The sequence below is a fragment of the Sphaerodactylus townsendi genome, linkage group LG15, assembly GCF_021028975.2.
Source record: "Sphaerodactylus townsendi isolate TG3544 linkage group LG15, MPM_Stown_v2.3, whole genome shotgun sequence".
Taxonomy (NCBI): Eukaryota; Metazoa; Chordata; class Lepidosauria; order Squamata; family Sphaerodactylidae; genus Sphaerodactylus; species Sphaerodactylus townsendi.
Window position 1 is genome coordinate 30,162,842 of NC_059439.1, and position 14,441 is coordinate 30,177,282.

General features: G+C 46.9%; 1 protein-coding gene across 3 annotated transcripts in view; it reads right to left on the reverse strand.

Annotated features, from left to right (window-relative positions):
- Nucleotides 1–5,620: 5,620 nt before the first annotated feature.
- Nucleotides 5,621–14,441, reverse strand: part of CCDC106 (coiled-coil domain containing 106) — a 34,147-nt gene continuing 25,326 nt past the window's right edge. The window contains exons 2-7 of one of the 3 annotated variants that reach the window (XM_048517972.1): nt 13,594–13,654; nt 12,164–12,288; nt 10,386–10,510; nt 8,776–8,952; nt 7,910–8,110; nt 5,621–6,283 (exon numbers count right to left, since the gene is read on the reverse strand). In XM_048517972.1, the coding sequence (XP_048373929.1) occupies nt 5,871–6,283; nt 7,910–8,110; nt 8,776–8,952; nt 10,386–10,510; nt 12,164–12,231 (984 nt within the window). In that variant the 5' untranslated portion in view covers nt 12,232–12,288; nt 13,594–13,654 and the 3' untranslated portion in view covers nt 5,621–5,870. Of the gene's footprint in view, nt 6,284–7,909; nt 8,111–8,775; nt 8,953–10,385; nt 10,513–12,163; nt 12,289–13,593; nt 13,655–14,441 lie in introns of those variants that run through there. The other 2 variants (XM_048517969.1, XM_048517971.1) reach the window with 2 other exon arrangements.

A 14,441-nucleotide genomic window follows, 5' to 3' on the forward strand; every position in this document is an offset into this window, starting at 1 on the left:
GTGTGATTGGACACACAAGGAATTTGTCTCCGGTGCATATGCTCTCAGTGTACATAAAAGAAAATACATTTGCCTGGCGAATCAGAGTGGCGTATTGCGCAATTTATGTTTGATTACAGTTTATAGTAAGCTAAACGGTGAAACAATCAATAGTAGCGTAGAAACATAAAAACAAAACGGCAAAATAAAATGAAATGTTTAGGCTATGCGCTTCCATACGCAATTAAGATGGCAATGGTGGGAAATGATGTAATTATATAATAAATATATAATAAATAGTTGACATTATCGGAAGGGAATTATTTGTTTAACAGAGTGATGTTAGCATTGAGGAAAAACCTGTTCTTATGCGTTCATAGTTGTCTTGGTGTGCAGTGCCTGTAGCGAGCGTTCAGAGGGTAGAGTTGAAACAGTTTATGTCCAGGTGATGCGAGGGGTCAATTAAATACTTTCACAGCCCTTTTTTGACCGATGCAGGTATACAAGGTCCCTCAATGGAAGGCAGGTTAAGCAGCAATTTGTTTTTTTCTGCAGTCTCTGATTATTCTCTGAAGTCTGTGTCGATCTTGTTGGGTTGCAAGGAACCAAACCACACAGTTATAGAGTGGTGCAGATGACAGACTCAAGTGATTCCCTTCTATTGCAGAACTGTGTATCAACAGCAGCTCCTTGGGCAGTTTGGAGCTTCCTGAGTTGGCGCCAGAAAGAACATTCTTTGTTGTGCTTTTTTAATGACATTTTTGATATTAGGTGTCCAATTTAAGGTCAAATGAAGGATATGATGGAGCCTAGAAATTTAAAGGTCTCTACTGTTGATACTGTTCATGGTTGGTCTAGGTATTTTCAGTGAGAGGAGGTGGAGGATGGGAGGTTTCTCCTGAAATCTACCCAGCACCATTTCTGAGCCGGTTTTAAGTGTGTGTTCAGTTCTAGATTGTTCCGAGTGGCACCACGAGGCTAGATTGTTCAACCTTACCCGTCTGTATGCGGCGTTTGGACATCGTTGTCTCGAATGAGACCAATCACTATTGTACATCATCTGCACCAAAATTTCAGTATTTTAACAGATGGATCATTTGGAGATGCAGTCAGGCTGGTATGTTGGCAGAGAGAAGAGAAGTGGTGAAAGTACACAGCCTTGGGGGGGCCCTGTGCTCATTTTACAGGTGTCTGATGTAATTTTTCCTAGCTTCACCTGCTGTTTCCTATCTGTTAGGAAGCTTGTGATCCACTTACAAATATGCTCAGGTACTGCTAGCTGATTTAGCTGACATAACCTGCTAGCTGACATAACCTGTTTCCCCGAATATAAGACATCCTCTGAAAATAAGACGTAGTAGAGGTTTTGCTGAAGTGCGAAATATAAGGCATCCCCCAAAAGTAAGATGTAGCAAAGTTTTTGTTTGGAAGCATGCCTGACGAACAAAACACAGAAAAATAAGACCTCCCCTGAAAATAAGACATAGCACATCTTTGGGAGCAAAAAATTAATATAAGACACTGTCTTATTTTTGGGGAAACACAGTATATATGATGACTTCCAGCTACCAAACATGATTCTAACTCTGTGCTTAAAAGTAATATTTACATTTTTTTTCACTTTTACTCCTTATAAAGTTTTCTTACTCCAATACGATTTTTTCATTTAAATCTAAAACTGGAGGGTTTTCAAGGCAACACTTAGAGCAGGGATGCTGTGTCCCAGGGCATTGAGGAGTTGGTAGTATCCAGTGGTGGGATTCAAATCATGTAACAACCGGTTCTGGTGGTGGGACTCAAATTATTTAACAAGTGGTTGTTTACAAGCACCATTTTAACAACCAGTTCTGCCGAAGTGGTGCAAACCTGCTGAATCCCACCACTGACAGTATCTGTGGCAGCTAGAGGGGTTGCTGGATGTCACAAAGGTCATCCAAGACAACTAACGAGGTATTGGACATACTGCAAGTCAAGAATGCCAGCTGACTTGCAGGGCTCCGCTGAAATACATTACTGTACACAAGGTACTGTACACAAGGTGCAATGAATGCAGAATGGAGTAAGTATGCCAGTCTCTGGGCACCGATAGCTCGCTTTGGGACTGGAATGACAGCATCCAGAGCAGCAGGTGGTCATTCCTGTCCCAGAACTCTTCTGCTCCATTGGGAGATCCTGTTGGCAGTGCTGGGTGCCCTCACATCTGAACTCATCTCAGTGGCCCCCTCTCCTGCTCCATTGCTGGCAGGGGCACCCTCCTCCTGTCCTGCCAGGAGGAGCCCCCTGAGGTGAGCAGCAGAGAAGCCTGTCTGGATGCACTCTCTTCATCATTTCCTCGTGCCCACTGCTAGATGATTGCAGCCTTCGCATCACATAAGCCGTGGAAATGCTTGGGGTAGCCGCTGGTGGAAGAACGCTTGGGCCCTTGCCAACAATGCCCACTTACTGCACTAGGACACAGTTCCTAGTGTATGGTTCTCCAGTTGCACAGTGGCAGATAGGAAGGCGCTCCAAAGGGTGATCACTGCTGCACAGAGGATTATCGGCTGCCCTCTCCCCTCCTTGGAAGAACTCTATAATTCCCGAAGACTAAAGAAAGCCCAAAATATTCTGAGAGACCCGTCTCATCCAGCACACTCTCTTTTTGAACTGTTACCATCTGGCAGACGATACAGGTTTATAAAAACTAGGACAAAGAGGCTTAGAGACAGCTACTACTCTAGAGCTGTGGCGATGCTGAACTCCGGGGCTTCGTGTTGATGTGTTTGGGGCCGTGTAGGGATGGGTGGAGGAAGGGGAAAGTGAGGATGGGGTATGAGTCTGAAATTGTGTGCATCGAGGAATGCTGCTGTAAATTTCGTTGTGCGTGCACAATGACAATAAAATGCTTATGCTTAAGAGGAGGTATGCTGAGACACACCTCAATCTGTGGCCCTACCCCTTGGCTGTGATGTTCACAGGGTCCCCAGGACTGCTTGCCTGTGATTGGTTCTCTCTGCCCTGACCATCACAGCCCTGCCATTGCTCCTTTGACCTGCGTGGGAAGAGATGGTGTGGTTATTGGGAAGGTGAAGCGGTTCTGGCCTTTGTGACCTTACTCCTCGGACTTTTGCCAACCTTCCAGTCTCTGCCAGAACCTTTTAGGAAGCACCACAGCTACACCAGGCGCCTCGACGCAAGCAGTCCTTAGGATTGCACTGTATATCTAGGACAGTGGTGGCGAACCTATGGCACGGGTGCCAGAGGTGACATTCAGAGCCTTCTCTGTGGGCACGTGCACACAGAGTGCGTCATGTGGGGGGGAGGGAGCACTGTTAAACCCTACTGATTTTTATGGGAAGAACTAAAGTGCCATCCTTTACCTGAGAGTAAGCTCAGTTGCTGGTGATGGGGCTTGCTTCTGAGTAAACCCTCCTCCCTAGGGTCGCGGATCTCACATTGCGTTCTAAGAGTTGCACCTGCTAACGCAAGTCAAAGCGAAAGCCACTGAGTGCAGTCACCAAGCTTAACTCCTGAGTAATGCTACGCGCTGGTTTCGCCAACTTTTTTTCTAAACTAAAAACCTCGCCAGTATTCCAGGTTAACGCTTGCAAGCGTGGTTGGCACTTTGGCGTATAAATAAGCGGGCTCTGGGGTTGCAATTTGGGGCAATCGGTCTCTAAAAGGTTCTCGCTTTCATCACCGTACTTCTATGACATAACAAGCAATGTATCCAAAATTCCTAATTGCGCATTAACTCTATTTTGTTTTTATTCAAAATCCTTTGTTTAATTTAAATTCTCTTAGTAAAGTTTTTTTGAACATTTTCTTTCAGATAGAGATATATATTTAAACACAGAGGCGGGCGGGGGGAAGACTGAGCAAGAAATTACAGGCACGGTGGAAACAGTTGATTAATTACACTGAAGAAAGAGGAGGCCTCCCCCTGAGAAACAGGCAACATACGATCCAAATCCTTGCACACGTGCGCACGCACCCACACACCAGCAGCTTGAAGCCATAAAATATAAGAAAACACACATATACAAAAACATCCTGTTCCGGTGGGGGGGGATGGGATGCGTAAATGGCATAAAGTGCCAGAAAAACAGCCCTGCTGGGCAGTGGTGGGATCCAAAAATTTTAGTAACAGGTTCCCTTGGTGGTGGGATTCAAACAGTGGCGTAGTGCCAATGGGGCTGGGCGGGGCACGACGGGGGCGTGGCCGGGCATTCTGGGGGCGGGGCATTACTAATTTCTCTGTTACTGTAAAAAAATTTCTCTGTTACTGTAAAAAAAAAGTTCCTAATTTCCAGCTGGTATCTTTCTGTCCATAATTTAAACTCATTATAGCAAGGTCCTATCGTCTACTGCCAACACAGAAACAACTACTTCTCCTCTAATTGACTGCCTGTCAAGTACTTAATACTTTCAAATACTTAATTTTGTTTCTAGAAATCAAAAGAAGGATACTTTTCTTTAAAAAACAAGTGAACTCTTGCACCATATTTCTAAAACATGTTTTTAAAAAACAGCTCCAACAGCGGGAGAGAATTATCCCGTTTTCTACCTTCGCTAACCAGCCACATAGGAAACAACAGGACTTTATGATTTTTGGACCTAATGGAATTTCTAATGGAAAAGCGGACTCAATTAGTAACCCCCTCTCGGCACACACAAATAATTAGTAACCCACTCTCAGGAACTGGTGAGAACCTGCTGGATCCCACCTCTGCTATTGGGGACCTGGAGTCAATGGGAGAGTTTTGGGTTTTTTTGGTAAACTGCATATTAAATGCTGTCCACGCCATCCTTTTCAGACTTCAGAATGTGACTGCAAATACAGTAGCAAATAACTGAAAATGATCTGCACCTAAACACATGCAAATGTGCCTCACCCGGCTGTGAGGTGGACAAAATATATACCCCATCACATGATCACTCCACACTGTGCCAGGGAGAGAAACGCATCTCGCTGTGACACGCCTCTGAAGATGCCAGCCGTAGACGCGGGGAGCAAAAACTACCAGGCCACGGCCATGCAGCCCATAAAACTCTCCAGCTGTTGATGTAGCACAAATAGTAATGTGGGAAGGCAATCTAGTAAAAATGGGGGGGACTGTCAACTCAGGTGACATTCAAGGTGGCAGGCAACATTTCTTCTTCTACTTGTGAACTTACTTTTATTGTTTCAAGTCTCCATCCTACCCTTCAGTGGAAGATGCTTTTATCTCATTATTCCCCATTGCCTTCTTCCGGCTAGCCATTTTGGCATGGGAGTGAAGTGAGCAATACTGATCCAGCAGATGCCAGGGAATCTTTACTGACTAAGGAACAGGCCCAAGTGTGTGGCCAGGGGACGCTCCCTAAAGTGCTCGACTTCAGGGTAGGGCCTCCTGCTTGCCTTATAGGTGGGCCACCTCTGCCACAGAACAGGGTATTCAGGGTGAGCAGCAGTGGCGTAGAGGTTAAGAGCAGGTGCACTCTAATCTAGGGAACGGGGTTGATTCCCCGCTCTGCCACTTGAGCTGTGGAGGCTTATCTGGGGAACTAGATTAGCCTGTGGATTCCAACATACGCCAGCTGGATGACCTTGGGCTAGTCACAGCTTTTCGGAGCTCTGTCAGCCCCACCTACCTCACAGGGTGTTCGTTGGGGGGGGGGGAGGAAAGGAGATTGCAAGCCCCTTTGAGCCTCTTTTCAGGAGAGAAAGGGGGGGGGTCAAACTCTTTGTTTTCTTCTTCATTTGACATTAAAAAAAACCTGAAAAGAAAAAAAAAGGTGCAGGGAAATGACTGATAGGAAGAGATGCAGGACACTCCAGGATAAAATAATGCAGTGGTTCAGTCAGTATTTAAATAGGAATAGAAGGCTGAGAGGCTGACAAAATGGGTTCCTGATAGTAAAGGCGGGAATCACCGCTTGTAGCAGTCAGCAATGGGCAAAAGTGGTTTGGGTGGGGTGGCGGACGAGGGCAGCGGGTTGCCAGCCGCAGGGCCAGGGGAGTCTATTTTCCGCTTGAAGCGGTATGTGATGGGAAGCAGCAGCTTGCTCTTCTTGAGGGCCTGGACCTTCGTGAGCGTTTCGTCATCCAGGGCCATGAAGCAGCGCCGGGAATACTCCAGCAGGCGCTCTTTGGAAGAGTCAAATTCACCCACCTCGGCCATCTTTTCAGGAGCCACGATGAGGAGCTCGGCGATGGGCGTGGTCAGAGCCACCGTGTTACGGTCCACCCGGTGGTGTTCAAAGGCCCGGCTCATGCTCTGCAGCTTCTGAAAAGTGTACAGGATCTTCTTGTAGCGGCACAGCACCCCGTCTACGTCTTTGACTGTGGAGCAGGTCCAGATTCACACGGCGACGTGGGGGAGAGAAGAGCGGTTTGGGAGAAGGAAGAAAAGGGAGAAGGGGTGATGAGCGGCAGCAGAAGAGAAGCAGGCGCACGCGGTCAAAGAGGGGCCGCGGAAGCCGGGACAAGATGGGAGTCATGGGTTGGAAAACAGATAGAAATACGATGTGCGGAAGACGTGAAGAGGAAGGGAGAGAGGGGAGAGAAAGATCGAGAAGGGAAGGCCGAGCAAAGGGACAAAACCAAATCAAGCAAAAAATAAGGGTCATAGAAACGAAGAGGGGGAAAAGGAAGAGGAAACAGACGTAAGACAGAAGGAGGGGAAACAAGCAGGCACCAAATGAACCGATGGAGAAAGACGAAGCCAAACAGCAGAGGCCCCGCATAATGAGCAAAGCATGAAATTTGGAACAGGAAGAAGCAAAGATTTCGAACAGGGAAGTGCGATCATGAGAGAAAAACAGGGACAAGCACAGGAAAGGTACAGGGGAAGAGTTTATCTTATTGTAATAATTTACTAAGATAGGATTCATTTGTGATAAGCATTACCAGTTTTCTTCATTCTTCCGCCCGCCTCTCATTTTTTTACTAACTAAATTAACTAGCCCTCTATTTTCTTTTCCAAACCACGAGGTTGAACAGTCATTCCATCCTCCTGATTGTTTTTAATCATTATGCCCTTCGGCTTTTCAGCTGCAAAAAGTTCTAAGTCTCGCTCAGAACTCCTGACGCCCTTGCGATCGATTGGACCACTCAAATGCGCAGGTGCACGTTTAGCAGAGCGGAACACTCTGTAGGAAGCTGTCGATTTGTGCTTCCTCATCGAGAAACCTCCTCTAATCGGATACGATAGAGGGGTGCAGAATAAGAGACATCAAATCACTTCTGCTTGCGTGACTCTTTGTGATTGTGAACCAACTCATAATCTCAGTCTCCCTTCTGTAGGAAGGTTTAAATGGTGGTGGCCCATGCCAGAGCTTTTCCAGCGTGGTGTAGTGGTTAAGAGCAGGTGCACTCTAATCTGGAAAACCGGGTTTGATTCCCCACTCCTCCACCTGAGTGGCAGAGGCTTATCTGGTGAACCAGATGTGTTTCCGCACTCCTACATCCCTGCTGGGTGGCCTCGGGTTAGTCACAGTTCTCTCAGAACTCTCTCAGCCCCACCTACCTCACCAGGTGTCTGTTGTGGGGAAAGGAAGGGAAAGGAGCTCGTAAGCCACCTTGAGTCTCTTTACAGGGAGAGAAAGGTGGGGTATAAATCCAAATTCTTATTCTTCTTCCCATTGGTTGCCCCAAGGTTCTGAAAGAGGCTACCAACAGAGGCATGGACTACTTCCTCTACCCCTTCCCCCACTCTTTGGAGAGCTGGTAAGAGGCAATTCTATTTTGAACAACTTTCTGTCACTTTTCATTCCGAGGAGTCGGTCTGGTTACACCGAACGGCTGATTTTTACCATGTTTTTTTGTTTAAATGCTTCAGGCACTTTTAAAAAGAACAAGGGAAGAGTAAAAAGCCTCCAGCTAAGCAGACGATTGCTCATAACCCCATTGGCTGAGGAGGCTGAACCACGAGGGCCCACAAATCGACACCCTGCCATTACTACTCACCTCTCTGCCTCTCACGGACTTTGGGCTTAACAAAGCGCCGCCGGTTCGCCCCTCCTTTCAGTTTCTTGTGCTCTGCGGAGCCCCCTTCTTCCGGGCTGGCGCTCAGCCAAGAGCCCCTGCTGTCGTCGTCCGTGACGTCCCCATTCCGGCTGTCGGAAGCCTCAGACCGACGTGGGGGCTGTTTGTTGCGGCCGTGGTCGTCTAAGGTGATGGGGAGAGAACAGGTTGCATCGCGTGGCTGGAGAGACAGAGGCCCTGGCCACGGAGAAAGCCCAGCTGTTAGGCTCCATTTCTCAAGGTCAGAGAATCCAAGAGACCCCCTCTGTTTGCTTCAGCACATGAAACCCATGCTATTTCCAATCCCCCCCTCAATTCTAACCTGCTTGAACTCTACTTCTTTCCCTGAAGAAGCTAGGCATCCTGTTTCCCAGTCTTTCAACTTTCTCTATGGAGAACCATGATATTTTCAGCAGCAGTGGTGCAGTGGTTAAGAGCAGGTGCGCTCTAATCTGGAGAACCGGGTTTGATTCCCGGCTCTGCCACTTGAGCTGTGGAGGCTTATCTGGGGAACCAGGTTAGCTCGTGCACTCCAACACACACCAGTTGGGTGACCTTGGGCTAGTCTCAGTTTTTCAGAGCTCTCTCAGCCCCACCCACCTCACAGGGTGTTTGTTGGGAGGGGGGAATGAAAGGTGATTGTACGCCCCTTACAGGAGAGAAAGGGGGTGGGTATAAATCCAAACCCCTCCTCTTCTTCTCTGTCCTCCCCACCATCACCTCCTCTAGGATTTATGTTTGTTTGGTTCCACGAGAATCCAGAAGGCCAACTCAGCCCAGCCTTTCAGTGTCCGGAGCCCTCCAATTACCAGCATCCAGGCGGGCGGAAGAGATGAACTTGTCCAACTGGCAACGGAGAAAGTCCCGTTCTTCCTCCAGGTCCTCGATCCGCTTCTGCAACCAGGAGTTCCTCTCTAGGGCCATGTGCAACTGTGTCCTCATGCTAGTCATCAAAGTCAGCGAGGGAGCCGGCATCCCAGGTGCCTCTGAGGTTCAATGGGAGAGTTGTTAAACATCACGTTTGTTACAGCAAAAGCTGTTTCCTTTCACACACACCAAGCCCCCAATTGCCCGATGTCCTAAAAGCATTCCTAGCAAGGCCCAAAGAGGTCCGTACCCTGCCTGCACAAATCATCTTCCTTGCAAATCGAGGCTGGAGGCAGTGCTGTATAGTGGTTAGAGTGTGACACTAGGATCTGACTGACATGGGTTTGATTCCCCACTTTTGCCAAGGAAGCTTGCTGGGTGACCTTGGGCCAGTCACTCTTTCTCAGCATAATCTACCTCACAAGGTTGTTCTTATGAGGTTAAAATGGAGAAGAGGGGAATGTTGGTGTAAGCGTTTTTGGGTCCCCACATAAATAAATAATAAACTTTCCACTTCAGGCAGGAGATAATCACTATGGTATGTGTGAGGGTGGTTTCCTGGTCATTCTTTTCTAAGGCACCTCCCATGTAGTCTGATTTAGATTTCATCTCATTGATTAAACCAACAGCTAAGCAGATCAACCCCCTGCAAAAACAACAACAACAACCCTAAGCCAGAATGGTGTAGTAGTTAAGAGCAGGTGCACTCTAACCTGGAGAACCGGGTTTGATTCCCCGCTCTGCCACTTGAGCTGTGGAGGCTTATCTGGGGAACCAGGTTAGCTTGTGCACTCCAACACTCCAACCCCAGGGTGACCTGGGGCTAGTCACAGTTCTCTCAGCCCCACCCACCTCACAGGGTGTTTGTTGTGAGGTAGGAAGGGAAAGGAGTTTGTAAGCCCCTTTGAGTCACCTTATAGGAGTGAAAGAGGGGATATAAATCCAACTCTTCTTCTTAAAGACTGTAATAGGGGAAAATAACAGGGAAAAGTTTGTGCTTTCATGCAAGCTGGTCTAACCGGCCTCCATGTTTCAATTCCCTTTCTTCCGCTCCCCTCCCCAAGAAATCACCCATCCACAATTTAATGTAACAAAGAATTCTTGCAGCTGCTTCAAACAAGTAAAACGGCCTCTATGCAACTCCTGCTGATCTCATGGAAAAATGTATTGCATCTCATTTATTTTATTTTTATTCTGCCCTTCCTCCAAGGATTTCAAGAAAACAAGCACGGTGCTCTTTAATTCACCCAACAAACCCACGAAGAAGGCCAGTTAATCCGTGATTATCCTGCGAGACTAATGACAGAGTCGGGGTTTGAATCCAAGTTTCCCCACTCACAGCCCCACGCTCTAACCACTACATTCCACAACTATCACTTTTGGAATCGTTATGATCACAGAAACGACAGCAGGAATGCAATCATTCCAGAAATGGCTATTTTTTTTAAAAAAATCACATGGAAACCTTTTACTTTTGTGAAACAGCCCATCAGTACTGGGTCAGCAAGAACATACGAGTATCAGCAAGAAGGAGAGTAAAAATGTTTCTCACCATCAAAGTTCTGTGGGGGACTCAAACCATAATACAACTGCTGCTGAGTTTCCATATGCCATACTCCATATGCTCTCAGCTCACTGAGGGGTACGGTTAAGCATGGGTATACTTCACTGTCTCTCCTCTTCACATCGGACATCAGAGTAGGGAGGGGGAAAAGAAGAGCATTACTTTGTCACGACTAGAATCCACAAAGCCTTTGGGATCACAGAAATACTGATGGGGAAAGACCGTGGCTTAAAGCAGTCGTTTTGGCGATGACAACAGCGGATGTTCACACAATAAGACAACAGCGGGTGTTCAACAACAACAGCGGATGTTCACACAATAAGACAACAGCGGGTGTTCAACAACCCTGCCCTCTTCCAACTTTCAGGCATACAGCAATGTCTCAGGGCAGCTTTAAAAATGATGATATTTCTGCCATTCTGGGAAAGAAAGGCCATTTTAAAATTCAGTATGCATGGTTTTCTCCAGAGATGTTTCTATTTTCTAGTAAACCACCGTACAACAACCACCAAATAATTGTAACAGTGCCTACCATTTTTTAAAAAAGAATGAATCAAGATATCAATGGTTAAGAGTGACACTTAGTGCAATCTACATACAGAGACACTGGCATGGGCTTGTGTGATCTCACACCATCAAATGGGATTTTTTAAAAAAATAGAAATTCTGTTTGGGTTATATTTCAAGAATCATAGAGTTGGAAGAGACCCCAAGGGCCATCAAGTCCAACCCCCTGCAATGCAGAATCAAAGCACTCCTGACAGATGGCCATCCAGCCTCTCTTTAAAAACCTCCAAAGAAGGAGACTCCACCACACTCCGAGGTAGTGCATTCCACTGCCGGACAGCCCTGACAGTCAGGAAGTTTTTCCTGGTGTTTCGGTGGAATCTCTTTTCCTTCCCCGTGAACCCATTATTCCTGGTCCTTGTCTCTGGAGCAGCAGAAAACAAGCTTGCTCCCTCCCCAACATGACATCCCTTCAAATATCTTATCATGGCTATCATGTCACCTCTTCACCTTCCCTTTGCCAAATTAAACATCCCCAGTTCCCTAAGTCTCTCCTCATAGGGCATGGACTCCAGACCTTTGACCATTTTGGTTGCCCTCTTCTGGACCCATTCCAGCTTGTCAATATCCTTCTTGAATTGCGGTGCCCAGAACTGCACACAATATTCCAGGTGAGGTCTAACCAATGCAGAACAGAGAGGGACAATTTCATCCCTCGATCCAGACACTATACTCCTATTGATGACAGTGGATCTCTGGATAGGGTAAGAAGTGGGAGGGCTTAGGAGCCTGGATACCCGAATTCTGCATAGTTTAACTGATTTTGGGGGTGCATATTTAAATCTCGCCCAGGGCGCAACCATGACTCCTGATCCTAGTCTCTAGAGAAGCAGAAAACAAGCTTGCTCCCTTCAAATATCTAAACATGGCTATCTTGTCAAGAGTTCCTTGGAGTAATGTTATCAGATCATACGGAAGGGTCTCTCTCTGCTTGCTTGCTTAAGCTCCCCCTCTACACCATTTGTATTTGCTGATTGTCAAATCTACGTTCTGCAGGAATACATTCCTAGAAGTAACACCCATCATGTCTGATTGCAAAGAGCCGGCATCCTGCAGGAGCAGCTTCTGGGATTCACAGCTTTAAGAATTCTCCGCAACAGCTACCTTTTGGAACTTGCGACAGCTGATTAGGAAAACAGCAGGTCATCTCACCTACCCCACCCAGCTCCATGGGAATCACTCAGTCAACTAGCACATACCAACCTTGTTTTCCTTGCCGTCCTCTACCTACACTTGACCGCTGGTGATGAAGGTTACTGTAACTCATTGTTCCCCCTCCACGGGAGGGACGGATACCCCTAGCCTTGAGAAGAAGAGAGAAAGGGTTATAAATGGGCTGTTGGATCTTACAGTCACGTTCTATCTTGCTTTATGTGTTCCTTGATACTCCTTGTTCATGTTTTCCCAGCTGGTGAACTCTTAAGTCAATCACAAGGATTCCCAGCTGATATGCTATTTGCCTCGGGACCGCATTACCCCATATGTCCCAGTCCGACCTCTGCGTTCTGCAGAGGCCAATTTACTGGTGGTCCCTGGCCCCTCAATATGCGGGCTATCTCCACTCACAGGGCTCTTTACGCCTCTGAGAACAGGCCTGCAGGAATACCTCTTCCTCCTAGTTGGTTCAATTCCCATGGATTTGGGGTGATTTCCTAAGGGCCTGCAAGACTGAGTTGTTCCACTGGGCCTTCTTTGAGAGACCTACTGAGTGTGCACCTCCTGCCTCACTGTTCCATGCATATGGGTCCTTGCCCATGTGAGTTCTAATATCATCGGTTTTAATTTTCTCCCCCCTCTCTCCTCTCTTTCCTGGGATTCAGAGCTTATATAAGCACTGGCTTTTGTGGGATGCCTAGGTTAGGAAGTATTCGCTGTTTTTAATTGACATTTATGATAATTATGTTTTAATGATTCTATGTACACTGTTTTGTGTTGTTCACCGCCCAGAGCCCTCTGGGGATGGGGCGGTATATTAAATGAATGAATGAATGAATGAATGAATGAATGAATGAATGAATGAATGAATGAATGAATGAATGAATGAATGAATGAAATTCTATAGTCTATTCCGAAAATACCAAATCACTAATTCCGACAGCTCTGATATCCTATTATAAGAACTGTACACGGCTGGGGAAACCCACACAGTACCGCCTTTCACAGGAATGGTGGGAGTGCACGTTTTTTAATATTCCTCCACACCATCCCATGTAACAACTGCATAGTCAGGTTTCATCTGAACGGAGGCTTAGGAATTCTGCATCGCTGCCTCTCTGACTGCAGACACCTTCTGACTCCCTGAGAGAAGAAATGAGATCTCCTGTGTCTGGTATCTATACTATCTGCTTTGGAAACCCTCTTTAATTCCAACAGTGTGGACACAGGATGTAGTTACTGTGGTGAGGAAAAGGCACTTTGAACTTGCTCAAAGGTTTTTTCCTGCACCACTGCTACTGTTATTAATGTGCACATTCAGGCTGGGCTCTGATAAAATATTATTGGGCTCTGTCCTGGTTGTATGGGGAACTCCACAAGTTCTTTTTTTGAGGTCGGTGAGATCCCCATTCTCTCCCAAGGGTCTCCTTCTCCAGCAAATCTGTAGGAAGAGATTATCCACCCTATTTGTAGTATGGCCGTCAGAACTCCAAGCTCCCAATGCTACCCGTTCACCTGCAAATAACTCCAGATACCTAGGAAAAAGGCAAAGAGAGGAAATCAGTAAGTTAGTGGAACCTACAAAAAGAGAGGTAATCGGAGATATCAAAGTGGATCAGAAACAGCATGGGCAAGACCATCTCTTGACCAATTTTCTAGCCACCATTCAAGACAAGGTTGGGCAGAGAGAATCTTCTACAATTAAAGTATAGATCCCGGTATTTCTGTTTACAGCAGTCATGCAGAGGTATCCAACGATTACTCTCTGTCTAATGAATGAGTTGAGCACAATCTTAAGAAAAGCTACACCCATCATTGACTTCAGTGGGTTCAGTGGGTTCAGAAGGGTGTCTCTGTGCTTAGGAACACCCTTGCGATTCAGATAGGTGTCAGGGTTCACCACCTCCGCACATGCAAAATAATGCACTTTCAATCCACTTTCACAATTGTCTGCAAGTGGATTTTGCTACTTTGCACAGTAAAATCCAGCTGCGAAGTGCATTGAAAGTGGATTGAAAGTGCATTATAAGAGCATTATTCCGCCTGTGTGGAAGGGGCCTCAGAAAAAGCAGAACTCCCCCTCTCCGAACCTTGGAATGGTTAAGGCACACTAAAAGGGCCTGGAGACTGGTCTCGCCGAGGCCCACAACTGCATCCATACACACCCTGCCTGCTTTGCGCAGCCACCTGCAGCCACGTTCCCCTTGGGGGATCCTAAACTGACGCCCAGCCCTTCCCAGCCCCCTCTACCCATTCAGATATGCCCCACCCAGGGGTTCTTTCCCTGGGGTTCTTTCCCACGCGAACGCCCGCGTCTTGGCG